The sequence below is a fragment of the Microchirus variegatus genome (genome assembly GCF_963457635.1).
Source record: "Microchirus variegatus genome assembly, chromosome: 19".
In the NCBI taxonomy this organism is placed as follows: domain Eukaryota; kingdom Metazoa; phylum Chordata; class Actinopteri; order Pleuronectiformes; family Soleidae; genus Microchirus; species Microchirus variegatus.
In genome coordinates, this window is record NC_139820.1 from 12614901 (window position 1) to 12642292 (window position 27392).

Below are 27392 nucleotides of genomic sequence, written 5' to 3' on the forward strand. Positions count from 1 at the left end.
CCTTTTCACTGAAGCTGTAACTTACTATTACCCGTACAAACATTAAGTTGCTTTGCATCCACTGGGTAAACCAGGCATATTTATATATCCATAGACATACTTTTGTGTTGGTCAACATTTCAGATTACATGTTGAACCTGTCAATAGCGAAGAAAGAGGTTCATCTCACACATGTTAATGCATTTATACAATAGGTGGCACTGTTGTGTTACATTTCACATCTTAATACAGTTAAATCATTACAATTACTGTAGATATTATGGTATACAAATATGTTCTCCATCCAGCCATCCATCCATCCATCTTCTACTGCTTATCCGAGGTCAGGTTGTGGGGGTAGTAGCTTGAGTAGAGAATCCCAGACTTCCCTCTCCTCAGCCACTTCGTCCAGCTCTTCCGGGGGAATCCCAAGGTGTTCCCAGGCCAACCGAGAGACATAGTTTCTCCAGCGAGTCCTGGGTCTTCCCCTAACCCAAACAGGACTACATCATCCGCAAAGAGCAGAGACCCAATCCTGAGCTAACTAAACCGGACTCCCTCAATGCCCTGGCTGCATCTAGAAATGCTGTCCATAAAGGTTATGAACAGAATCGGTGACAAAAGGCAACCTTGCAGGGAGTCCAACTCCGGACTTACTGCCTGCAATGCGGCCCAAGCTCTGGCACCGGTCGTACAGGGACTGAATGGCCCTTACCAAGGGTTCCGGAACCCCATACTCCCTTTGCTGTGTCATAAGACTGAAAATCACTCAATATCCTCTCAGTTCCTGCTGTGTGTGATATCATGCACAGTTTAGATATACATGATAGTGTGTCTGTGCCGTCACTGGTGTCTGAACAAGAGGAAATGAAAGTGGAAATCATATGATGAAAATATACTGGATGCTTCTTTCACTGTTTTTATTAATTTTTCATTATTTACAAAGTCCCTCATTGTGAGCCCCTATAGTTTCTGCAGCAGCAGCTCCTCAGGTCACAATGTTACAGACAGGTCAAGTCCACACGTGGTTCAAATATAACTGCAGGTGGGAAGTCACTTTTGGTGCTGAGCTTTGCAGGTTTACAAAATTGGAAAATGAAGGTGTAAAATGTCCTCTTGTTCTGCAGTGTTGAAACATTTGAGATCTATTTCTTATGTTTTCACTGTATATAGACCAGATAGGCTTTTTAGCACTGCCCACAGCATATGACCCCCTGTTTGCACTCTGCTGAGAAGTAAAAAGTATTTTTACAAAAGAAATAGTGATTCGATGAAGTGCAATGAAGACATTTTTATTAATCTGTGTATGCATGCTGGACTTTCATTATCCATCCCATCCATCCATTATCTACCGCTTTTTCCTCCACCAGAGGGTCACGGGGGGTGCTGTGCCTATCTCAGCAGACATTGGGCGATAGGCAGGGTACGCCCTGGACAGTTCGCCAGTCCATCGCAGGGCCACATAGAGACAAACAACCATTCACTCACACTCTCACACCTACGGTCAATTTAGAGTGACCAATTCACCTAATCCCCATATCGCATGTTTTTGGACTGTGGGAGGAAGCCGGAGAACCCGGAGAAAACCCACGCACACACGGGGAGAACATGCAAACTCCTTGCAGAAAGGCCCTTGTTCCGAAGTTGTTCCAAACGGGGCTCGAACCCAGGAACCCGGGTCTTCTTGCTGCAAAGGCAAGAGTGCTAACCACTACACCAACCGTGGGACTTTCATTATAAGTTGCAAAATATAGCATGACCAGGGCAAAGATCATGGATCAATAGAGAACATATAAAAGGACATGTCACTTTACGTGTGTGCGTCAAGTTAACTGAGGTGAAAAAAGGAAAGTAAATTGCTATTGCAACCATCAAGGAGGTTATGTTTTTTCTGGAGAGGTTTTTTATTTGTTTTCTGATAAGAGTCAAATGGTGTTTTCCCATTGAACAGTTCTAGCACTACTTGGTGTGGTATCAGTCACGTTGTTTTCATTGCTATAATACAGGCATGCCCAAAGTCCGGCCCGGGGGCCAATTGTAGCCCATGTTCAAATTTTCACCGGCCCGCAGCCTCTGTTATAAAATCAATGATATGTGGCCCACCAGCACTGTTGACCTGAGTATTAAATGCATGTGTACAAATACAACTATTTTATATTTCACCAGAAGATGGCAGTAGCCCTATGGCTGCACCCTTGCTGCCGTGACACTTGGCCTTTTGTGATCATTTCAACCCAGCCCATTTCTGGCGAATGTACATAAAAAAAGGAAAGTTGAGAGCGAGGGGCGCCGTTTCCAGGCTTTTTTCTGGATTTTGAAGCTATGCAGCCTTATCTGCTCTACTTTGGTATGGTTCCTCTGGTGTGAGAGCAACAAAACGATATAGTTTAATACATTATGGATATGAGATGAGACACGGGATTACCCCAAATTTCCACCAGGAGCGTCGGCGCCGCGGTTTTGCACTGTCCTCTGCCCAGCGTCAGTCCCCACGGGGTGCGTCACGGCAGAGCTGCCTTGCGAACCAGCCAGCAAGACAGCGATCAGCTCCGGTGATCACGGGGCTGATGTTCCGCCGCTGTGACGCGCAGGGGGGAAATCGGGGGTTAGTCTGTTTCCGGTGCCGATGGTCTTCTTGGTCAATTTGGTTTTTTTATGCATGTGAAAGCAAATCGTACCCACGTCTGTTTGCTACATTGTAACATTTTTCTTACCGGTGCAGACCAAAGCAATTGAACTATAGGTATGAAAGCGCCCTAAGTGATTGTCACCTGTGTGACGTCTTTGCATTAAAACCACTGTTTTTGAGCCAGAACTGGATTACATACTGCGGTCAAGATCTCAGTATCACACTTCACACAGTTGTTTAGGCCTCTGAGGTGAATAAATTGTAAAATCTTAATTAATTGATTTTTTGTAATGATCAAAAACACTGTTTTGAATGTAGAAGTTTACAGTGAGCATTTAATAGTGGATAATATGTTTTCACGTTTTCACCTTACCAAATTTGGCCCTCTTAGCAAATTATAGTATTATAGCAGGACACCCCTGCTATAATACCTACTCAACATGGGATAGCATGGCTGTAATAAGCAACACAAACAGACAATCTAGTGACAGTCAAAGCAGTTGTATTCAGTGTGCTGAATCAGTAGAATAATTTCATAAAAAGATTAGTTCAGTACTTCACTTTTTATAGTCGGCTAAGCAAAATAAGATATTGATCATATGCTGTGGTGAACTGTTTTGGTGTCATTGCTCCATTATGACAATAAACTGAATATCTTTGGTTTGTGGACAAAACAAGACATTTATAGTTTGCCTTTCTTCGTAAAAGTGTTGAAGAATAACCAACACAGTACTCCAATATTACCAAATGTCTTTACAATGCTAAAGAGTTTCAAAATAGCTAAAGACATAAGGTCTTAGCAGATACAACATTTGATGAGTTCAAATTAAATTCAACAGAGCACACACAATTCATCCAGAGATTGGTTCTTTTTTTATTTAATGTGCTGGAACTTCGGGCCTCTGTCAGTCCCATGTGTTGTTCTGAATTCTGAGGCTCATTTTACCTTATTAATCTGCTTTGTGCTGACACTGTGTTTTGATTGCACCTGCAGGAGTCACCCTCTTTGTGGCACTTTACGACTACGAGGCACGGACAGAAGACGACCTCAGCTTCAGGAAAGGAGAGAGGTTCCAGATTATCAACAGCACGTAAGTAGCTGCAGCTGCTTATCAGACTGTGCTCAGGAGGAATGCAACATTTCCCTGTTTATCACGGTCTTTCAGGGAGATGGTGCTAGCAGGAAATCAGCAGGTCTTTGAAATTCTGGGGACATAAAATGGCTGCTTGTACACAAACATGAAGTTTATTGGTTTCATAATCTGGAGCAAGCTATAGCCCTTCTTATACAACAAGGCTGGAATCCAATAAAAATGTTTTAGAAAGTTAGGATTGGCAGCAGATTTACGTTTGGCAAAATATTAAACGTCTAAATGGTGGCATGAACATGAAATATGACAGTCAGCAGTTAAGAGTTTATTTAAAGTTTACGGAGGGTGGAGGAGCTGTTCAGCCAACAGGGAAGAGTGTATGGCTAGTATTTCTTCTAGTCAGTACTGTAGACAACCTTAGTGTGTCTGTATCTTTGTGAGGTCCAGTTTGAGAGTTTTTTGTGAGATTACATACAAAGTCAATGCACCGAAGCAAGAAGACATGAATGTTGTTTGGTCGGTCCTTGTGATCTGACACAACTTCAGAGGACTGTCAAGAGGGAGCCACTCCCTGGACGGACAGATGTGCAGTATGATGTTGGTGATGTTCTTGTATTAATCGGGGACATAAAAACAAGATACAGTATTTTGCAAATGCCCCCATTTTCAGATCAGCGATATTCAAGTTATTGAGGTGATGGTCTATCTCAGGGGTTTGTGAGGCAGTCTTAGTCTCTTAGACAGTCATATTTGGCATAATATGAGAGAATTTGACCTGATCACCAAATTTCAGGATAAACAGTGAAGGTGAAGGTTGCATTTTGTCCTTCTGTCAGAGTGACAGTCTTGGCAGGTTTGTAGCATCATCCAACATGATAAGACGAGGATCAGGTGGTGTATGGTGTAGTTTATTGGGAAAAAGGTTTGCGTTGTTTGTGTTGTTGTCCTGACGTCCAGTTGGTAGTTGAATTTATGGAGTTATTCCTTGCTTCGTCCTCTCCTTGCACTTCTTCGTCTTCGCATCGTCTATCCTCACGTCGTTCAGGCTGGCAGATGAATCCCTCTGTTGGTCGTCTGTTCCAGCGTCGTCCGTCCTCACATATTTCAGGCTGGCAGCTGAATCCCTCTGTTGGTTAAGGGACCTGGAATGGACCATGCCACCATTTGGAGTCCCAGTGCTTCCTTCTGAGGTCCTTTATCACCATCCAGTCGCCTGTCACCTGCGTACATGATTGACAAGACTTCTGCGCATTAACTGAAAAAAAACTAGCCTACGCTGTCGGGGGGCGACAGCAAGGGGTATATCCGCGAACTTGTCCAATCCTCAACTTTCCAATATACCCAAAGTATACGCACTCGCACCTGCCACTAACTGTTTTAATTAATTATTAATAAATTCAACAAAATAACTGTTAAATATTATGATATAATGCTGACTACACTTTATACATGTTCAAAGTATCCATATAAACTCGATATTGAACACAGAATACCTGAACTCATAAATTTCTCTTTAGTTTTTAATACAACTAGTTAACCTATTATACCTTGTTAAATATTATGAATATTAAAATGCTAACCACACCTGCCATATCTTCAAAGTGTCCAAATGTCATGAAAAAGCATACACTATGTTTATTAAATTTCATGAAAAAGCATACAATATGTTCAAACTTTCCATTCAATGCATTAATAAAGAAAAGGAGGCTTAACTATTTTTTATATGATAATTAATACATTTATATTATAATGTAATAAATATTATGAATAAGTGCTAAATAAACCCATGATATCCTCAATGTGTCCAAATGAGCTCAATAATAAAGAAAAAATGCCTTAACTATTTTTTCTGTGTTCACTAATAAGTTAACCAGTTAACTTATTATGTAACTATTACCAATCATAGCCAAAGTAATAATGATTGTACTTGTAGATAGTTGTTACATGAATCATTGTACAACATTTGAAGGCAATATCTCCATCAGTCTGGAAGATAAAGCCGAAAATGTGTTCTTAGCATAATAAATTAATTAATTTGCTAATTAATAATAAAGCTACAAAGATAGGGATAATTCTCAGGTGGTATGTGATGCCCATGCGAAATTTGAAGTCAATACCTGCAATACTTTGGAAGATACAGGCGAAAATATGGTTTTTATAGCATTAATTAATTAACTAATTAATAATAATGGTAGACAGCTCAAAATCAATAGGGATCATCTACAGGGGGTATGTGACCCATAAAAAAAAATTAATCTCAAACGCCTTTCCATTTTATACAATATATAGATGTGACACTGAACATATGTATTATTTTCTTCTCTCTTAAAGGAAAAGAAGCTCTGAGAATGCTTAATTTCTGTGACATAAGTTCAGATTTGAGTGGGTGTGTTTGGTCAAAAATGTTGTGTTTGGTCTCATAGTGGCGTTTCACGTTGGCACTTTTTACAAGTGCCACTTTCTCTGAACATATGAGACAGTCTGGTTTCGTGCTTCCAGGGGGAAGATTGAACATGAATGACTCTGTCCATTCTGGGTTGAAAGCTCTATTTTCGCTGTCCACTTTTCTCTTCTTATAGAGCGCCATGTTAATTATTTTTCTCTGGCACACTCTTCTCTACCTGTATTGCTCTCACGTCTCTGTCTTCTCTTACTGTAAACGCACTTTTCTCTCCGCCTTCTCTCGCTGTATCGCTCACTCGTCTCTGTCTTCTCTTGCTGTAAACGCACTTTACTCTCTGTCTTCTCTCGATGTAGCACTCTTTTCGCTCAGTCTTCTCTGACTGTATCGCTCACTAGTCTCCCTGTCTGTCAATCGCTATTTAGCGGGATGCACAGATTTAGTTGGCTTTTAGTGGCGTCACGTGGGATGACTTGAGTTGAATGCAATTGGTCAGTGGATTTCCGGATTCGCTCAACCAGTACCGCAAAGTCTAGAGAAGCTGCGCCGGTCAAAATAGAAGCACCTCGTCAACATTTAAAATTCTTAAATAATTTATTCACTGTGGGTCCAGGTCCGTACAGGATGGCGTCTGCGTCCGGACTCAGACCATGGTCCGCCTGTTAGTGACCTCTGACCTACATCATTCACCTCCATCTAAGGACACACAAGTCACATTGATAGTGGAATATCTGATCTCCACATTCACTATCTGAAAAAAGTGCTTTATATTACAATAAATATTAAAATACACATTAAAGTACAATGAATAAAACATAGACACAAAAACACAGATTCAAACTAACTAAATTATTTGTATCTTATTTATTTCCACATACAAATGAAGCCAGAATCTGTTCCAAATACATGTGAATGTGCTTTTTACCTGCTTGTCTTTTTTATGGGTCACATCTGATTTGTGCCACATGGGAAGAAAAGATCAAATTTGGGTCACTTGCACCATGCATTCTAAATGCAACCTGAAGGTTGGAGGTTGTGTTGTGTTTGATTTTCTCTTGTCAAGCAGACACAGCATCAAATGGGACTGAAGAGACCTATTCATTTCAAGAAAGTTGTGGTTTTGTGCTATTTAATAAAAAAAACAGATGCAACAGCGAGAGGTATGATCATACAGAAGGGAGAAGATTGAAGTATGAGGGAGATCAGCAGCTGAGTGTCTAGACCAGGGATGTCAAACTCAATAACAGTGGGGGCCCGGACCTGTCCAGGCCAGAGCAGTTTTCTGGTGAGTTCGGTGGCTGCAGAGTGTTCCTCGCTCAATGTGAGTTACATTTTGAATTTCAAGCTGCATCATTCTCTTCTGACCGCTCCAAGATTGCTTACATCATTTCTCACCTGTCTGGTCGAGCTGAGGACTGGGCCACAGCTGAGTGGAGCAGGAGGTCTGCTGTTTGTAACTCTCTGGACTTGTTCACAAAGACATTTAAACAGATTTTCCAGACTACCTCCCCTGGTCGAGAGACTGCTAGGTCCCTTGTTTCTCTTCGCCAAGGGAGACGAGTCTCAGATTATGCCATTGACTTTCGAACCTTGGCAGTTGAGAGTGGTTGGAGTAATGCTGCTTTGACTGATGCCTTTTTAAATGGACTGTCTGATAGATTAAAGGACCACTTGGCCCCTCTGGAGTTGCCCACGGAACTCGACGCCCTTATCGCTCTTGCTTCCAAGGTGGATAAAAGACTGTTTGAGCGAGAGAGGGCAAGGTCGCAAACCAGTTAACTCCGTTCCTGACCCATCAGAGACGGATTTCCCTGACCTCTCTAATGTTCCCACCTGCTATATGGACCTCAAAGACATTTTTAATAAGTCAAAGGCCACTTCCCTACCACCTCATTTTCTCCTGAATCTGAGCCTAAGGCTGTTTCCTCCATTCTGCATCCTCCATGTTTTGTTGGCCCTGTTACCTGGGAGATCGAGAAAAAAGTCAAGGAGGCCAATAATCATAATAAGAGATGTCGGATTTGTTTGTTCGTTTGTTCCTCCTGTTCTCCGTTCTCAGGTCATCCACTGGGCGAATTCTTCACTCCTCTCCTGTCATCCAGGGATTCAGAGAACAATCTTTGTCATCCGACAACGATTTTGGTGGTCATCGCTCAGGAAAGATGTAACGGAGTATGTATCTGCCTGTGCGGTATGCTCCAGGAACAAGACCTCTCGGAGGCCCACTTTTGGCCTTCTACGCCCGCAATCGGTGCCTTATCGCCCCTGGTCAGACATCTCCCTTGACTTTGTTAAGACAGCCGAGGTGGTTTTGCACCATATTTTCCGTCTTCATGGTTTCCCCAGGGATATCCTGTCTGACCGAGGGCCACAGTTTGTGGCGAGGTACTGGAATGCTTTTTGCAACCTCGGGGCCATTGTCAGTCTATCCTCAGGCCACCTCCCTCAGACCAATGGACAGACAGAGAGACTGAACCAGGAACTGGAGACTGGGTTGTGGTGCCTCGCTTCTCAGAACCCCTCATCCTGGAGCAAGCATGTGATCTGGGTGGAGTATGCTCATAACACATCTGGCATGTCTCCATTCCAGTGTGCATATGGCTACCAGCCTCCTCTGTTCCCTTCACTGGAAAGGGAGGCCAGTGTCACCTCTGCACTGGGTCTGGTCCGTCGGTGTCACCAGATATGGACTAGAGTCCGGCAGGCCCTCTTAAGGAACTCGGCCCACTACAAGAAAGCGGCGGACCGGCACTGGCTTCCTGCTCCATCCTACCAGAGCGTTGAGTCCCGTAAGTTGGCACCTCGCTTCCCACTCGCATCCCACCTTCCATGTCAGTCGCCAGTGAAGGAAAGCACATTGGTCCCAGCCTCCAGCCCTCCCCTCCCGGTTCATTGACGCCAGCCCAGTCTACACTGTAAAGAAATTCTTGGCAGTGCGCCTCCGGGGCCGTGGTCGGCAGTACCTTGTGGACTGGGAGGGTTATGGCCTGGAGGAGCGATTGTGGGGCTCAGCAAGGAACATTATGGACCCTGTCCTCATCCGGGATTTCCACCGGCTCTATCCTGAAGTGCCTGGGCCATCGGGTGCCGGCCGTTGAGGGTACTGTCATGTCCCGTTCTGCCATTTAAGTTATGTTATTTCTTTTTCTATTCATTTATTGGTTCCGGTTTTATTTTGGTACCCATGTGTCTCATTTCAAATCCAGTGTGCTTAGACCGTGATTGATTTTTGACTTCTCTTTTGCCTGCCGTTTTGGATACTGGATAACGTGACTTCAATCAGCAATTTAAATTTCATTTTAATTTCATTTTTTAAATTTTCATTTCGAGAAAACAGATTTAATTGATTTACTTTTTTTTTATTGAATGCATTAGACCATAGATAAGAGTTACTCAATCTTAGGCCGAAACCCTTTAACACCAAGTGTAACGCAGACGACACGTTTGTGCAAGTGCACTTTGCATAACCATCATTTTGTGATGGTCAAAGCCAACATATGATTATTGCGGTAATTTCACTTGCATTGTTGCAGGAAGCTGGTGAATCAGCTACTTTGTCACCAGAGAGGAGAGAGTTGGAAAATGCCTGTACATACAGTTCTGTGCAGAAATCTTAAGCCGCCATTAGATTTGTTGTTTTAGCAATGCTATAACAATGAAATAGAGGCTAATTATTTATATTTCACTTTACTGGAACACATCCAGAAACTATGTATGCAGTTTTTTGTTGTTTAAAAAAAAAAAATCTCTGCAGGTGTCAAGTATTTAGCGTGCTCTACCCTTACACGAACAAGAACAAGAAGAGTTAAACTCATTGACAGCTTGCTAATATATAAGAGCAGCTTTAAGTCGCATCACTTCATCCCAAATTCCAATGATCACAGAATTTGACAGACAGAAAAAACAACAAATCTGGTGTTGCCTGAAATGTTTGCAAGCTACTGTAGTTTCCATTCGTGGTGTTCATGTTCAACTATGTTTTGTTGTTTTTTGTTTTTTTTAAATAAAATTCAAAATTGGGGTGGTGTTTAGCTCAGATGGTAGAGCACCCCACCTGCCCCATGTGTTGAGGCTACAGTCCTCTCTGCTCTTTCTTGAATCCTGCATCGAGCAGCCCTATCCTTAACGTCCACTCGGAAATACAGTAGACTTTCCCAAAATGATGAAATATTCTTAGACAGCACACTGACCTCTTACCATGCAGTGTTTGCATGTGTAGGCACATTCTATCATTTTATCATGGTTCATCATGTTTTGTCTTTTCTTTCTTCTCTCTCTCTTTCAGTGAAGGGGACTGGTGGGATGCTCGCTCGCTCACCACAGGGGGCAGCGGTTACATTCCCAGTAACTACGTGGCCCCAGTGGACTCTATCCAGGCGGAGGAGTAAGTATTGTGTGTTTGTGTGTGTGTGTGTGTGTGTTTGGGTTTTTAGGATTTTAACACCTCATTCACACACATCATTTCTTCACACTCCTCCATTGTCTGAATGGCTTGTAGTCCCAGACAGTCTTTCAGGTAGTAGTAGGGATTGTCACCAAACTACTTAGTAAACAAACAGTCTATTGAAACACAATTCAATGTTTTTGATACCACCAACAATCACCAACCTATTCCTCAGAAAAAGCTGATGTTTCTGTTAAAACAGCATAGCAATGATGGGGAGGAAGTGCCAGTGCACCTGGAATGTAATGTGAATGAGAGATAACACTGGGACTGTTTTAATACGTTACACTCAAAACAAAAAGAAAGAAAAAAATCATGATATTTCACCTGACTCAGTATATCTCACTATATTCATGAATGACTTTACAATAAATGCACTCACATTGGCCGGGTTGGGCAGTGGGTTACTACCCTTCACTTAATATCCGTGCTGTGGCCTATACTGTATGCTGTCAGATACAGCTGTTGATAAGATAGAGTACTGGGAGTTGTTATAGGCGAGTCCCCTCTTTGTTAGTACAGAAAAACACAGATACAGCCCTATTTTATAACACCAACAATCACAAACCTATCCCTCAGCAAAAGTTGATGCTTCTGTTAAAACAGAATAGCAATGATGGGGAGAAAGTGCCAGTGCACCTGGAATGTTAGGCTGGGACTGTTTTAATGCATGTTACACTCAAAACAAAGAAAAAAGAAGACATTTCAGCTGACCTCAGTATATTCATGAATGACTTTACAATAAATGCCCTCACATTGGCCAAAGCGAAACAAAGTGTAGTTGACACATGATTCAAAACATAAAGAAAGATAAAGAAATGCTTGATCTCCTGACTCCAATATTAAGATAAAATACAAACTAGTTCCACGACGTGATGCGAGTCCTCTTTCAAGTCCCTTCTTTGTTAAGACTGGATGACACACAATCTCTTGTAATGAACAACACTCACACTCCTGTGTAAAAAACACACACAAGACACATACACAGCCCTTCCTTATACAACCAACAAGCCAACAACCCATTACATTTTAATCAAGTTATAAAAATGTAACTGTGATAATTATTTTTAATTATTATAAATCCCAGATAAAAGTCAATGTTGCTGCAAATACCGCAGTACTTGAGATTTCTGAGATCAGCCAAGTAATCTAATTTGAAAATAAACATAAACGTTTTTTTTTCTTATAATTCCAGTGGCCATGATTGTTTAATATTTGTATCATAGAGACAGGTTAAAATGTTGATAACATTAAATGCTCACTTATTTAGAGACTCAAAGAAAGGCTTGGCAGGAAACAGACACTCATTAGGTGAAACAATGTCTGCAGACACTATCACTGTAACAGTGGGAGGTCCCCTGTTTGATAGGTAGACATTAATGTAATTCTGCCTTTCGTATATGGAGTATGGAATTAGATTTGTTTCAATATTTTCAAACAACACTTTTCACAAAGCAAGCAACAGCAGCAGGTGACACAGACTGAACTGATACAGATACAGTTCATATGTTTAAAATACATAACTGTTATGATCTTGTTAAACGACAGGTTTAATGAGTGTTGGACTCGAAAATGTAGGAGGAGACAAAGTAAGATAATAACAATATTTATGGTTATCAAAGAATGACATGATGCTACAAGGGGAGCTAGCATGGGGGCTCGGGAAGAAGGCTGATGCAGCTGTGCCGGGAAGGGCTAGAGCTCAGCTCAAAAGCTGTAGAAGTGGCATCTAAAAATCGGAATCGCCTGAATCCCAAAACATCTCATTTTCTTGAATAAAAATGTATTTTAAAAAAAGTACATAAGCATACATGCAACACTTTCATTTTATTTTGTTATGTTATGACCTTAAAGATATCAAAGATATTTAAACTTTGATTAAAAAATGAAATAGTACAATATAAAACACAATACCTTAAATGATATTATTCTATAGCCGATACTAGGTCATTAAATTAGTATGTCAGCTGAGTCTGTCATTGGGTTGCCGGTAATGATTTTTAAGATCCAGGAGGTGTCAGTATTGAGCAACACAGTGACACAGTATCAATACAGTTTGGGTAACGCTCAAGGCTTCATCTACCCATCACTACTCAGGAGGCAGGAGACATGGCGACCAGAGGCAGAGCAATCGTGGGTCAAGAGTTAAACCAAAGACAAGAGAATCACAGAGACATTACCACTGGAGAGTAGAGAACAAGCTGACGCTGGTGACCGGGCGGCTCAGGCGTAAGAAGCCTCCTGATTGCTAATCAGCAGGGGAGGAGCTGCCGCAGGTGTAGCTGATCAACCATCCTCAGTGGAAGTAGGTCAGCCACGCCTCTTGCAGAGAGGGGAGAGAGAGCAGCAGGGAAACACACCAAAGCCAAAATAATGATAATATAGTAGTGAGGGAGAGTGCGAGACAGCAGGAGAAATCGTGTGTGAGTTGATATATTTATTAAAATGGAAATGTACTTTTAATCTCATAAATGAGTATCATAAATCATCGGTGGCAAACGCAAATAATATTTTTTAGAAATCAGGGGAAAACTGAGGGAGGGAAGCACAATTTAAAAAATAATACTCTTCTAGCAAAACAAGCCACACACAAATCAGTAAAGTATTCCTTTTTAATGCCAGTTCTGAACAGGATCTATGTATCAATGTAGTGATAGATGTAGAACAGTCCAAACTGGGAGGGAGGGAACTACTCTACATAAGAAATTATTTTTCCTCTTTTCGAAATCTAACCGCTAATGCCCACTAATGAAAAAAGAATAACCCAATATGCATCCATTGTTCAGGTCATCTGTTTGCATCTCCAGATAGAATAAATTCTTTCTTCTTGTGGAAGAAATAATTTATAAGAATGGTCAGTGGGCCAGTGCCAAAATTCTCTTAAGAGTGGTTTAGACACTGCCAGTCTGTTGTACTGAAGTACACACAGTATCAGTCTAAGCAAAAGTGCCTGCAAGAGTACATTATGGTGTTGTTCCTGAACAGTTTGAGTGATCTTGTTCTGTCATCTGCATTTGCAGCTGGTACTTTGGTAAACTGGGCCGTAAAGATGCAGAGAGGCAGCTGCTGTCCACAGGCAACCCAAGAGGCACCTATCTCATTCGAGAGAGTGAAACTACCAAGGGTAAAACCACAGACACTCAGACATACAGTCAAGTGTGGGAGTAAGTGCATGTGTGTTTAATGCACAGATTGCTATGCAGAAATATGGTTCAACACCAGCCTTTGGGAACCTGTCATATTTACAGTATGTGCGTTGAATACTTGATCCTGATAGATGGTCATTATACATTATTTTTATGTGAAGAAGTTGTGCGTATAGTCACTCGTTCCTGCTCTGTATCCTCCAGGTGCCTTCTCCTTATCCATACGAGACTGGGACGATGTGAAAGGCGACCATGTCAAACATTATAAGATCCGCAAACTGGACAGCGGCGGCTACTACATCACCACCAGAGCTCAGTTTGACATGTTGCAGCAGCTCGTTCAGCACTACTCAGGTATAAAACCTCAGTGTACTTTTTGTGATGGAATGTATTCTCTATTTTGATATATTATCATGTGCTCTACTTCAGTTTCAGACGTAGTACATATTGTCGGTCAATTTACGATGCATGTTGGTTTGTCGTAGAGCATATTTGTTATGTTCTAATAACATGAGTCATACTGTGATATGGGGTTTGCTGTTTGGATGTTGATGTCGGATCTGTGACAGAAAACAGAAGTATAGGCAGTTTTGGTTCAGACATCAAAATGTGTGTACATGTTAATCTTGAACACAACAATATTCATATGTAGTTCAGTTCAGTACGCATTTTAGAGCAACTGTGTCTCATTTTAGGACACAGGATGTTTTTTGTGGTACATTTTAAGAAGATGGTCTGGTTAAATTTAGCGTGTAGGATGTATTCTACTTATATTAAGGACATATAATGTAAGTGGCTTCATTTCAGGGTGTAATGAAAAGGACTAGACCCAAATGCAGGACGGTGGTAAGAAACAGTCTCTATTAAAACACGAAGAAACAATGCAGGCAGACAGGAACGAAGATCTTCATATTGCGTTTTCAACGCAGGCGCGGGAAAATCTTGTCACACTCGACTGGAACAGAAAAGCAGAGTTCAACAGCTGCACAGAAGCACACACGATAATCGAATAAAAACTCAAAACAAGACAGGAAAAGGGTGTGGTTAAATACACTGAGGAATCAAGGAGACGATGAACAAGACACAGGTGAAACAGGTTGGGGTAATCACAGAGGGGAAAAGTAAAGTGCACACAGACAGGGACAAGAAAATAACCGCCCCCCCCCCCCCCCAAAAAAAAAAAAAACCTATTACATGAAACATGCAAACTATTTTCTGAGAAGACAAACATCCCGGGATCTTGGGAACAAAACATGAAGGGAGGGGGGAAGTGCGAGGTTAAGAAGCCGACCGAGAGAGATTAAAGTCCCTGATGAAAGAGGGGTTGAGGATGATGGACCCATGACGTCTTATCAGGACCATAACCCTGCCACTCGACCAGGTATAGGACCCCGCATCCCCAGCGTTGAGAGTCTAAAATCCTTCCACAGAAGGAGGAAGTTTTAGGTGGACAGCAACTTGGTTTATGACCTTACTGATGGGGAAAGGGACCAATGAAACAATGAGAAAGCTTCTTACAGGGATGACGCAGACGGAGATCCTGGGTGGACAACCACACCATCTGGCCGGACTTGTAGGGAGGGGCCACGGAGCAACAGCCCTCTTGAATGCTTCACACGTGAAAAGCAGCTTCCTCTGCGCTTGGGCCCAGACACAGTGACACCACCCTACCAGAACCTGCACAGAAGTGACACAAACCCCACGGTTAAGTGAGGGGAACAGTGGGGGTTGATAACCATAACAACAACAAGGAACAGACCAATGAGTTGTGGGCATAATCTACCCAGGGAAGTGCTTTAACCATGCTGGAGGCTGGAGTGTTAGAAACTAGGCAACGAGTGACGTCTCCAGTTCCTGGTTGTGACGTTCAGACTGCCCGTTGGACTGCGGATGGTAACCAGAAGACAGACTGGACCAGGCCCAGATGAGAAGGCAGAATTCAGCCCAGAAGCATGAGATGAACTGGGGGCCACGGTCCGAAACGATGTCCAGGGGCAGTCCATGGAGGTTAAACACCTCGTTGAGGATCACCTCTGCAGTCTGTTTGGCGGACAGAATCTTGGCCAGGGGAATGAAGTGCCCTGTGTGGGACAAAGAGACAATTAGGCGGACAGGACGCCGGGGGCGGGTCAGAGCGATGAGATCGCTTAACCTCTTCTTCACGGTTGCCCCCGGTACCGGGGACAGCGTCAGACGCAGCGACAAAAGCGTCATAAAACCATGTCTAACATTAACAAACAGACATGCTGCATACCCACATAAAGGTCAGAAACTCAGCTAAACGCTCATATAATCCATTCGTATGTTCACGAAACACAGTTAAAACCGATGATCCGATGGATCAAACCAGCAGGAGCAAAAAAACTTTACAGCGCACACATTGAAAAGCGGCACCGGAGCGTCAGCATGATTATGTAAACAAAAAAAACATGTCGACTGGACAGCGGAAGACCCACAGATTCCAGCGGTACCATTTTTATCACTCTACGACCAAGATTTACGGATCCAGCCCCAAAATAAGAGCAAAACAACAACTGACTTTCAAGAAATACAAGCAGAAATGTTGTCTTACCTTTGCTGTTTATCAAAACAAGTTATTTCCACCGGAACAAAACCACTTCTAATGAAGAACTACACTTCCCAGCATGCTTTGGGAACAAATCCCGGTCTGATTGATCATTACAGAGCGACATTAGATCGTTCTGAGTAGAGAAGGGCGAATGTCCGCACAAATGCGTCATATGTATTTATGTCCTTTTGACTCGCTAATGAAGTGATTCACACACATTTGGAGACCGGGGTCTGATTCTACCAGTTTAGAGGTTTAAAACGAGCTGTCAATCACCCTAATTGACCATTGTAAGCCAGAGCAATGACGCTGCGTAACTGAAGACGCTGCAGAGCCACAGAGTTGTTATTACACACCGCACAGGGAGCATCGATTTACAGCCATTATCATACTTTTTTTTCTTTTTTTAAACAAGTTCTTTTTAGATCAATAGTGAAATAAAATTAAATGGGTTTTTCATAATTTGGTACCTAAGAAATCTCAAATGGCACAGATGGTGCCAAGCTGTGCCAAAAGTGAGGACGCTTAGACATCTTTTTACTAAAACCTCTGTAATTATTTTACAGACTTTGCACAGCTCATGTCCACATGTTACATGACCTCCATGTGTTTTTAAGCTCCTACTGCATATTTTAAAGGTGATATTTGCTTTAAAATGCAATATTTTTTTTAGGCGAGAGAAAAAAATCAGACAGTTATGCTGTGTTCCATGTACATTTACTCTGACACAGTGGCATCTACAGTGAAACTTACACCTGACAAGTGTTATCTGTAGTTTGATACCATGATAATCCACATAGAGCTTGTAAATGTAGAGATTTACTCTATTTAGTTTGGGCATGCCATTTTCGAGCAGGGACTCCAAAAAGTGTCATGGAAGAAGTGGTTAACCCATTCCTCGACGTCCCAGATGACAGAGCCTACCACCAGGTTAGGAAGGAGAATGGAGACAGGAGAATCAATCGTGTCAGGAGAATCTGGGCATCAGCCTTAATATTGCGAGAACCAGGATGATATGAAACAACAAAGTGAAAACGGGTAAAGAAAAGTGACCACCTGGACTACCTGGGGTTGAGGCACTTAGCTGCCCGGAGATACTCGAGGTCTGGACTGATCACAGCAAGCTCTGACCCTTCCAGCCAGTGCCTCCATTCCTCGAGTGCAGACTTGATCGCGAGCAGTTCACTGTCCCCCACACTATAATTCTTCTCTGCACAAGATAATTTTCTTGAGTACAAGGCACAGGGGTGAAGCTTCTGGTCTGAACCCGACCTCTGGGAGAGAATGGCCCCCACCCCGGTTAATGTATGTAGACCTTCCGTATGAAACGATGAATGGAATTTGTTTCAGGTTCAGAAAGGGAGAACAGACGAAGATGGAGCATCTGAAGGATGTGTTGACCATGGTGTGCAGTGATGGAGACACTGAACATGGGACAAGTGAGGCTTTCAGCGATGATGGTGGGGCTCACCAGTGCTCTCTTTAATGGTGAGCCCTGTCTTTTACGGGATAATGTGCCCTTTGGTGTCCTTTGACACATCAATACAGACAAAGCCCCTCAAAGAGGTGGTGACTGCATTCAGCTGGGCTGAGATGTGTCTGTTCTGCATGGGTTCTTCTGAGATGGGGGGGGGGGGTCTCCAGTGCAGTGCATGCGTTGTGTACCGTTTTGCGGAGTCTCTAGACACTGGCCATAGTCGGAGATTTGACGTGTCGTGATCGTGTTCAAGGAGGCCGTTGTCGAGTCAGCTGAGCATTGCGATGAGGGAGTTGAGGTCATCAGGAATGTCCAGGGGGATGAGACGGTCTCATCGGCGAGGGTTGAGAGCATGTAGGAAGGTGTCAATGAGAGCAGGTTAATTCCAGCCCAAGTCCACTGCCAGGGTCTAGGGCTGGCAATCCTCCCCTCAAATCATATTCGAATTTCTAATGCTTCTCATGTTAAATATTAGAATAATGTTCAAATTCATTTTTTTTATTACATCATTACACCGATACAGCTTATAATTAGGCAATACCTTTCTTAGGACTTATGTTTTCCAGCTCTGCGTCTGTTGGAGCACTGTTCCCCACCATCTTGTAAACACAATGCCGAACCTCAGATCAATCAACAACGTTGATTTGCGTCGTTTCCACACTCGAATCTTCTAATTTTTTAAATGTAGCACTTTCTAAGTATCTTGGCTTAAAGATACAGCACTAAGGGTTCTTTTACTTTGTTATGTCTGATACTATTAACTATAAGGTTGCTTTAATTGTTATGACCTATAACCCCGCTTACCTGGCAACTCCTCAGATACCATGAACTGAAAATGACACAGGAGTTTAGTATTTTTACTCTTTACACCTCTGATTTTAAACCACTTTTAAATACTATTTATTACCTTTTAATCACTTTTTATTGACTTGACACAAGTTCTCAAGTACTCATTAATTAAAATAAATGAACTATTTATTCACACAATCAAAGTATTTATGTAATGGTTGAATAAGGCTAATTTGTAAACACACGTTACTCTCTTTTAGAGTATCAATAACCCAAGTTGAAGTATCTCAATAAAATCAAATATTTGACCTTTAATCTCAGAAATTTAAATAAAAACACGAAATATTACATTTCAAATTTAGTGTGGGCCCACATAAGAAAATAAGAAAATAACAAACCCCCCGTTGCAGGCCTGTTTGTGGATGATTTGTGAGGTGATGTGAAACTTTGGTGACACTGTGTCGGATACCGTGCTCACTCACCCACGCTGAACCAGTCTCTCAGTCTCTGTACCTGCAGCCGCTGATGCAGAAAAAAGTCCCAGTCTCGTCCGAGACTCACTGAAGCCACTCGTTAACCTTCTTGTTGCCGCGACGACGTCCGCTGACGTTGGAGGAGAGACACTCCAGGTCTCCCTCAACCACCACAGCTCACTCGAGTTGGTCCGATCCCACACGTACTGTCTTTGACTCTGTCCAAGTGTCACAGTCTGTCCATTAAGCACTAGCACAACTTTAGCATGTGTGCAATACCCCTTAGCAGTCTGGAGAGTTGCTCGTTAACTCCGTAACTCACAGTCTTTCAACACAGTGTACATCAATCAACCCTTTACTTAACGTAAGCGTAAGATTTCACTCATTACACTCTAATCACTAATCGCTATGTCAAGGAAGAAAAACACACAGCGGCCATGCTTAGGAGCACACCTCCATCCTCTCTCCTCTCTCCTTTCCTCTCTCTTATCCCCTTGGCCAATCCCCACAGAGAAAACCTGACGTCTCTACTAGCTGACCAATAGTAGCAGGGCAAATACCAACACCAAAACAAACAAATTAGTCTGATATACCTGAGGGAACTACTTTTCACACAAACTATAACATGGTTTCAGTTTTAAAGGAACATTGCAAACTATTTTAAGGCTGGGATTTATTCCCTGGCTACATAAAACCCGGTGGGTGGTGGAACGGGCGACAGAGAGTCTCCGGATGTGCTCCAAACGCTGATGGCGGACATGGCGGTGTGGTGGACAGCCATCTGCTCCAGGCTACGACCCATATACCCCAAAATGGCCGGCAGTCTGAGTGCTGCATTCCTCCTGCCACTGGATGACCGTTGCCATCCTACCACCGTCTGCTGGGTCCATTGCTGGTGAGTTTGTTCTGTAACGAACAGGACTTGACAGTCTTTATTAAAACATGAAAAAACAAGGCAGGCAGACAGGAATGAAGATCCTCAGAGTTCCTCGAAGTTCAACACCTGCACAGTGTCCAAAGACAAACTCACAACAAGACAAAGGAAAAGGGTGTGGTTTGAGGAATCAAGGAGACGACGAACAGCTGTGACGACCAAGACACAGCTGAAACAGGTTGGGGTAATCACAGCCATGGACAAGAAAACTTCAAAATTGGGACTGTCACAATAAAATGACATGGACAAACGAAACATGACACAGAGCCTATTGTTGTTCATTTCAGGATGTAGGATGCAGTGATAAGTAACACTTATCTGCAGTAACTCACAACCAAGACAAAGAGGGAGAAGGCGTTTTCTCAACTCTGAAGAAAAATATATTATTGTGATGTAATTTTTAGTACTTTTGTCACGTGTACCCAAGCTCATTTAAAAACAGATTCTGGAAAGACTCAAAGTTAAACAATAGCAGAAACAGATGTAAAATATAGTTGTACAAATGTAAAAATGGTCCAGACATACAGTACATCTGCATCAAGCAGCTTTACATTTACGGTTGAGGGTTCTACATTAACCCAAGAGTAGATGACATCATATGTGAAGTGTTAGCAGCTATGTTGCACATCTTTTAAAAGAGCTTAATCCTTTAACACCTAAGCATCAAAATGTCTGTGTGGAATTTTTTGCTCATTTTAATCATAAAAGGGCCAGAAAATTATCCTGTGAGTAAGTGCTTTTGCCCATTTTCCATGATAATGTTCAATATCTACAATTAAATGCATGTTAAAATAATGTATTAACAATTTAAAATGAAGAAAAACAAAAACACACTAGTTGTACTGTCCATGAACACCAGATTTTGCATGTTAAATTTTAAATGTGAACACACCGTTGGAATTTTTCCGATAGCACAAACCTTTATGTAATTATGGCAATGCAAAGTGCGCTCATACAAACGTGTCGTCTGAGGTACACATAATGTAGAGGTGCACTCGCTGTTAAAGGGTTAAAAACCTTTCAAGGCTGCCTGTCAGTGGTGTGACTTTTTTTTTTAATTCAGTCAACAGGTAGTGAGAAGGGGAGGGCAGGAAGAGCTACAAAGACACTTAGGGTTTCAGTTTGCGTCACTGTGAGCTCAAACATCCAGGTGTACGGGTATTAAACATGTTCTTATCTGTGCTGCTCACACACATGCTATCTGTTCATCTGAGTCTGCTCTGGTTTGTATGTCTGTAACAGTATTGACGACAGACAGAGAGTAGATCTGATTTCATGACGTTTGTCCTCTGACACTGATACTGTGGCGTCACACACATTGTGATGTGTAGGATGTTATTGCTGTCACACTCGAATTGGCACATTGATATTTTTGAAAGTTTAAGCTCTAAGATCAACATGATTGATTTCTGTATCTGTATGTGTTTGTGACATGGAACATTAAGCATCACTTTACATTTTATCACCTCTCCAGATGACACAGAGGAATCAACATCCCTCCACAAATAACCTTGACTCCCTTTCAGGGCTTGTGCTTTTATGGCTTTCTTGCTTTCTTCTGTTCGTCATGTTTTTAATGGGCTAAATTGTTTGTCTTATATTTATTTATGTCTTATAGTTATTATATTGTGAAAGGTTAATCTTCACTTGAGGATGGAAAGGTTAGAGAGTAGTACATGTAATTTAGTTGGGCTGCACACACTTACAGTAGAGTGAATTTATGGAAGCTGAAAGGCCATGATTTATTCTTCTGCCCATAAAGGGTTGAATTCTATAGCACTCAAACATTCAACTTAACCAATGTGTTTGGATTTATTAAGTATTTCTCTTTAACTTGCATTACATACTTTATTTGATAATGTAAAGAGGCACAGACTCACAGGTCCTAGTCCTATTTGGTCTTTGTTATAAAGACGCAGCAGTGCCTGTTACTCCAAAATTATGAAATCAATGCATTAATAATATTGCATTTTATGGGGGGGCAGGGAGTTCCAGAGGCGAGGGGCAGAGCGGCTGAAGGCTCTGGCCCTCATGGTGGTCACACGGGCAGGAGGCACAATGAGGCTGATAGATGAGGCAGATCTGAGTGTCCGGGAGGGGGTGTTGATGTGGAGGAGGTCAGAGCGGTATGGGGGAGAGGTTATAGATGGCCTTGAAGGTGTGAAGCAGAATTTTGAAATCCATGCGGAATTTAACCGGAAGCCAGTGAAGCTGTTGCAGAACAGGTGTGATGTGATTGATAGATGGGATCCTGGTGATGATGCGGACAGCAGAGTTCTGAACCAATTGGAGTTTATAGATGGACTTGTGGGGAAGACCAATTTATAAACATGAGTAAAGCTAGTGCTGTTTGATTATGCAAAAATAAAAATCACAATTATTTCAAATGATTACTCATCGACCTGAAATTGAAACAAATGGAATTCATTGCATGTAAAAAGTGTCTTTGAACATGAAATTCCGAATGAACCTTATAGTATAGTATAGTATAGTATAGTAGTGATGGGAACATGGTCATGAAGCATTGAAGCCTTTCATCCAATTGGTTCACTCCAGTGCAAAGCTTCTTGAAGCTTCAATTGCTCTAGTAGGACATCTACTGGACACAAAAATATCAGTTGGCATGGAGTTGAAGTATGTGGCATTTTGCAGAAAGCATGTGAATAAAACTGACAGCAAAATAAAGAAGTATGCAAAACATGTCAAAGTGACAGCAGTATACTGTGTGTATACAGTGGTATGCAAACGTTTGGGCACCCCTGTAAATTTCCATGATTTTCCTTTATAAATCATTGGTTGTTTGGATAAGAAATTTCAGTTAAATATATCATATAGGAGACAAACACAGTGATATTTGAGAAGTGAAATAAAGTTTATATCATTTACAGAAAGTGTGCAATTATTTAAACAAAATTAGGCATGTGCATGAATTTAGGCACCCTTGTCATTTTATTGATTTCAATACCTTTAGCACTAATTATAGGAACTCAAAATTGGTTTGGTAACCTCAGTGACCCTTGACCTTCATACACAGGTAACTCCAATCATGAGAAGGTATTAAAGGAGGCCAATTGTAAATGTTTCCCCTCTTTGCATCTTCTCTGAAGAGTGGCAACATGGGAGCCTCAAAACAACTCTCAAATGACCTGAAAACAATGATTGTTTAACATCATGGTTTAGGGGAAGGATACAGAAAGCTATCTCAGAGATTTAAGCCACAGGCACAGTTCTAGTTAAGGCCCGAAGTGGCAGACCAAGAAAAATCTCAGATAAGCAGAGGCAAAGGATGATGAGAACAGTCACAACCCACATACCAGCTCCAAAGACCTACAACATCATCTTGCTGCAGATGGTGTCACTGTGCATCGTTCAACTATTCAGCGCACTTTACACAAGGAGATGCTGTATGGAAGAGTAATGCAGAAAAAGCCTTTTCTCTGCACCCGTCACAAACAGAGTGGCTTGAGGTATGCTAAAGCACATTTGGAATAAGGTACTGTGGACTGACAAAACTAAAATAGAGTTATTTGGGCAAAACAAGGGGCGTTATGCATGGCGGAGCACAGCATTCCAAGAAAAACACTTGCTACCTACAGTAAAATTTGGTGGTGGTTCCATCATCATGCTAGGGGGCTGTGGGGCTGTGTGGCCAGTGCATGGACTGGAAAGCTTGTTAAAGTTGAGGGTCGCATGGATTCCACTCAATATCAGCAGATTCTGGAGAACAGTGTCCAGGAATCAGTGACAAAGCTGAAGTTGCGCCTAGTCACTTCTATCACTGTGTTTGTCTCCTATATGATATATTTAACTGAAATTTCTTATCCAAACAACCAATGATTTATAAAGGGAAATCGTGAAAATGTACAGGGGTGCCCAACCGTTTGCCTACCACTGTATATATACTGGCAGTATGGAAATTATTTGTCAAAACTCGCTGCAAAATCCGAACCACTTCCTGAATAAAGAAATTGCCTCACATAATGAAAGCGTTCACAGATAAAAAACAAAACATACCAATGCCTTTATTCCTAATATTTGAAATGTATAATGTCATTGACACTTTTATGTCAGTTATAGCCCCTATAGATAGGTGGTCGTGTTGCTTTAAGCCCCTTCATTCATAGTTTAGTGTCAGTTGTGTTTTTAACTACTGCATGGCAGTGGGCCACATATTGACAGCTTCAGTGACAGCCATCAGAGTGAACCTATTGAGCTGTATTGATGTGTTAGTGAAGTGTGGCGGGAAGGCCAGATGGGCTTTAATGGTCGATTTGAAGGTGGAACACGGGCCATTATCTTTACTGCCCCTCGCAAACACCCTCAGTGACCGTTCCCTTCCAGCCTCCACTGCCACGACCAGATACCAGGCCCTTTACATATCAGTGTGGCTGCATCAACGGAAACTCTGTCCAAATTCACTGCTTTAATCAATGACTGGCAAACACTCCAGACTTCTAGACTTCCTCTAGAGATGGCTGATTTCATGACACAGACAACATAGTGTCATCAAGCTACAACCTAACTAGGCACAGTGGAACAGAGTGGAGAAAAATGCAAGCAGCTGAAGAGACACTCCAGTGCAGCTGCTAATGTTTCCCATGGTGCATCATGAAGTCTGTATGTTTAACCATAACTGTGGATGGAAATGTACCTGGTTACTGAGCGATGCCCGCAGCTATCTCCTCATATAATTTACCCTCATTATCGTAAAATGAAAAGTCATAGATGCCATTCGCCAAAATGAGCCATCACAGAGAGCCTGTAACTTTACAATGAGCTGCTGCCATATGACTGTTTATTCACTCGTTAGACTCGTTAAAAGTTCTACAATGACTGTGACAGACTGATATTGGTATGGCTAGATAATCCAGTTTGCACTCAGGTGGATTTGATGATCTGTAAGAATCAGGCAGATTATATTAGACTGATTACTGGCTCTTTAATGTTTACTCCTCCTCATGTTTGTTTCTCGTCTCCATGTGTTGCTTTGATGCTAATTCTCTATTCATCTCTCTTGTTTATGCTTCGGTGGGTGTCGCTGTGCAGACCGTGCTGCTGGCCTCTGCTGTCGCTTAGTGGTTCCCTGCCACAAAGGGATGCCCCGCCTCGCTGACCTGTCTGTCAAAACCAAAGATGTGTGGGAGATCCCACGCGAGTCGCTGCAACTTATCAAGCGTCTTGGGAACGGGCAGTTTGGGGAGGTCTGGATGGGTACGGATCCACTCGACTCTGGGTGGCAGGGTCACAAGGAAATGGGCCATGCTGGTCAGCAGAGACACTAGACTAAGTTCTAAAAACAGAGCAAATTCTTTGAACCTAGGCTTTGAAATGACAAAATAATGCAAGACAGTTAAGTCATTTTGTACACCCCATTCAGACCATCTATCCTGAGTGATACAATCACACAGATATGATGTCTGTGTATATTTGAAAAATAGACAGGAGGCACATCCAGGACACATCCACATTTGAACAGAAATACTTTATTACATTATCTCCTGTACATGTGATGGCATCACTAAGGATGGAAGTTAATTCTATGTTTGAAATGGGGGCTTAGTCTGGGGCTTTTGCCACATTTGTAAGCCCTTCCTCCCAAAATCATCTGGAAAATCATCCAGCTTGTCCGGAGTCTCTACTGTCTCAGTTTAAAGATGGTTCGCTTCCATGTCCCTTATTGCATGGTCCTCTCCCTGGTAGTTAACCCCTTGTGCCTTGCCTTCCCACCCTTCCTCCCCCTGTAGAACATGCGGATGGTTTGTGCTTTAATTTAACGGGCGTTTGTGTGAACTACATCCCTGATACTGTGGGCTTGGGTCATGATGCCTGGGAGATCAGCAGAAATGCACTTGAGTTGGAAGTAAAGCTGGGAACAGGATGTTTTGCTGATGTGTTCTATGGTAAGAACAAGTCTTTTTCACAGTGAGGCTTCATGAAGTTTTTTCTATTGATATTTTTCTTCTTTTCTTAAGTGCACAGAAAAACAATTTGGAATTCAATGAACTAATTAAAGTTAAAAGCAAATGCTGTTATGTTACAGCGCTCCAATGCTTCCACAGGATGTTTGGCTTGGTGTATTGTATCACATCAACCGTAAACAATAATATAGTATCAATCATCCCCTGTTCTCAAAGACATGCAGATTTTTTCACTGATATGTTCTGCAGTATCTGGTTAGCATTAAATATTTAGTTTAATCTGTCAATACGTTCTTGAGTCCACAAAATGTCAGAATATTGTTAAACTGCCCAAAATGTCTTGTTTTGTTCCTGATTTCTTTAGTATAGAAGAACAAAGACAGTAGCAGTAGAGAGAGTAGTTTGTTAATCATCCTGGAGGATATCGACGACAGTGTTGGTTTTGCTCTGCTGCATTTTAAAAGCCATTTTAAATCTGACGTTCATTTAATTTTCTTTCAGCATAACGTGTGCATGTAAGAATAATACATGACTAGCCCCTAATCTCTGTGTTGCATGGTTAACACATTGTCATTTCAAAGCAAGACTTTAAGCCAGGGTCCCAAATTCACAGCCTGCGGGCCACATGTGGCTCCCCCAGTCGGTATCCTGCGACCAACACTTTCTTTCATTGTTACATTGTAATTATGTCTGTTTTTGTTATTTACAGATTCATTTTGCATCATAAATAGGCTTTTTTGTTATGACCTAGGGCTGCAACTAATGATTTTTTCACAATTGATTAATCTGTTGATAATTTTCTAATCTTAATCAAGTAAAAATAAAAAATAAATCACATTTAAGAAGCTAAAAACGTGAAACGTGTTTTAATTATTTAAAAAACACTCAATCAACACTGATCGATTTATCAGTTATCAAAATAGTTGGGAATTCATTCAGTCATCGATTAATAATTGATCAAGCTAATGTTTCAGCCCTATTGTGAATCAAAACACGTTTACTTTTAAACATCATGAAAGATATAATTTGGATTTCTAATGATAAACAATAAATTTAATTTTTAATTTTTAATAATTTTTCCTGAACTTGACTGGCCCCCGGGCCCCTCCTGATCAGACTAGAAGTTCACTGGCCCTCAGGTCATTTTGAGTTTGAGGCCCCTGCTTTAAGCCCTTGTTTTTAACTAGAGATATATGGCTCCATTCATCTCATGTCATGTTATGTCTTGACTTTGAAATAGCATGGTTTGATGACTCCATGTTTGCATTGCACTGATGCATGTTTGTGTGTGTGGGGGGGGATGCAGGAACATGGAACGGCACCACTCAGGTGGCGGTGAAGACTCTCAAGCCTGGCACCATGTCTCCGGAGTCATTCCTGGAGGAGGCTCAGATCATGAAGAAGCTTCGCCATGACAAACTAGTGCAGCTGTATGCTGTGGTTTCTGAGGAGCCTATTTACATCGTCACAGAGTACATGGGCAAAGGTAGAGGCACACACGTGCAAACACCAGCATAATTTGTGTATACACACAGCACTCAC

At 41.9% G+C, this 27392-nt stretch overlaps 1 protein-coding gene across 3 annotated transcripts in view; it reads left to right on the forward strand.

The window, feature by feature from the left end:
* fynb (FYN proto-oncogene, Src family tyrosine kinase b) overlaps positions 1-27392 on the forward strand; it is a gene marked incomplete at both ends in the record, with an annotated part of 38851 nt that overhangs the window by 6128 nt on the left and 5331 nt on the right. The window contains 6 exons of one of the 3 annotated variants that reach the window (XM_083905985.1): positions 3603-3699; positions 10386-10484; positions 13565-13668; positions 13895-14044; positions 24979-25143; positions 27157-27336. In XM_083905985.1, coding sequence (XP_083762111.1) covers positions 3603-3699; positions 10386-10484; positions 13565-13668; positions 13895-14044; positions 24979-25143; positions 27157-27336 — 795 coding nt within the window. Of the gene's footprint in view, positions 1-3602; positions 3700-10385; positions 10485-13564; positions 13669-13894; positions 14045-24978; positions 25144-25676; positions 25833-27156; positions 27337-27392 lie in introns of all 3 variants that reach the window. The other 2 variants (XM_083905986.1, XM_083905987.1) reach the window with 2 other exon arrangements.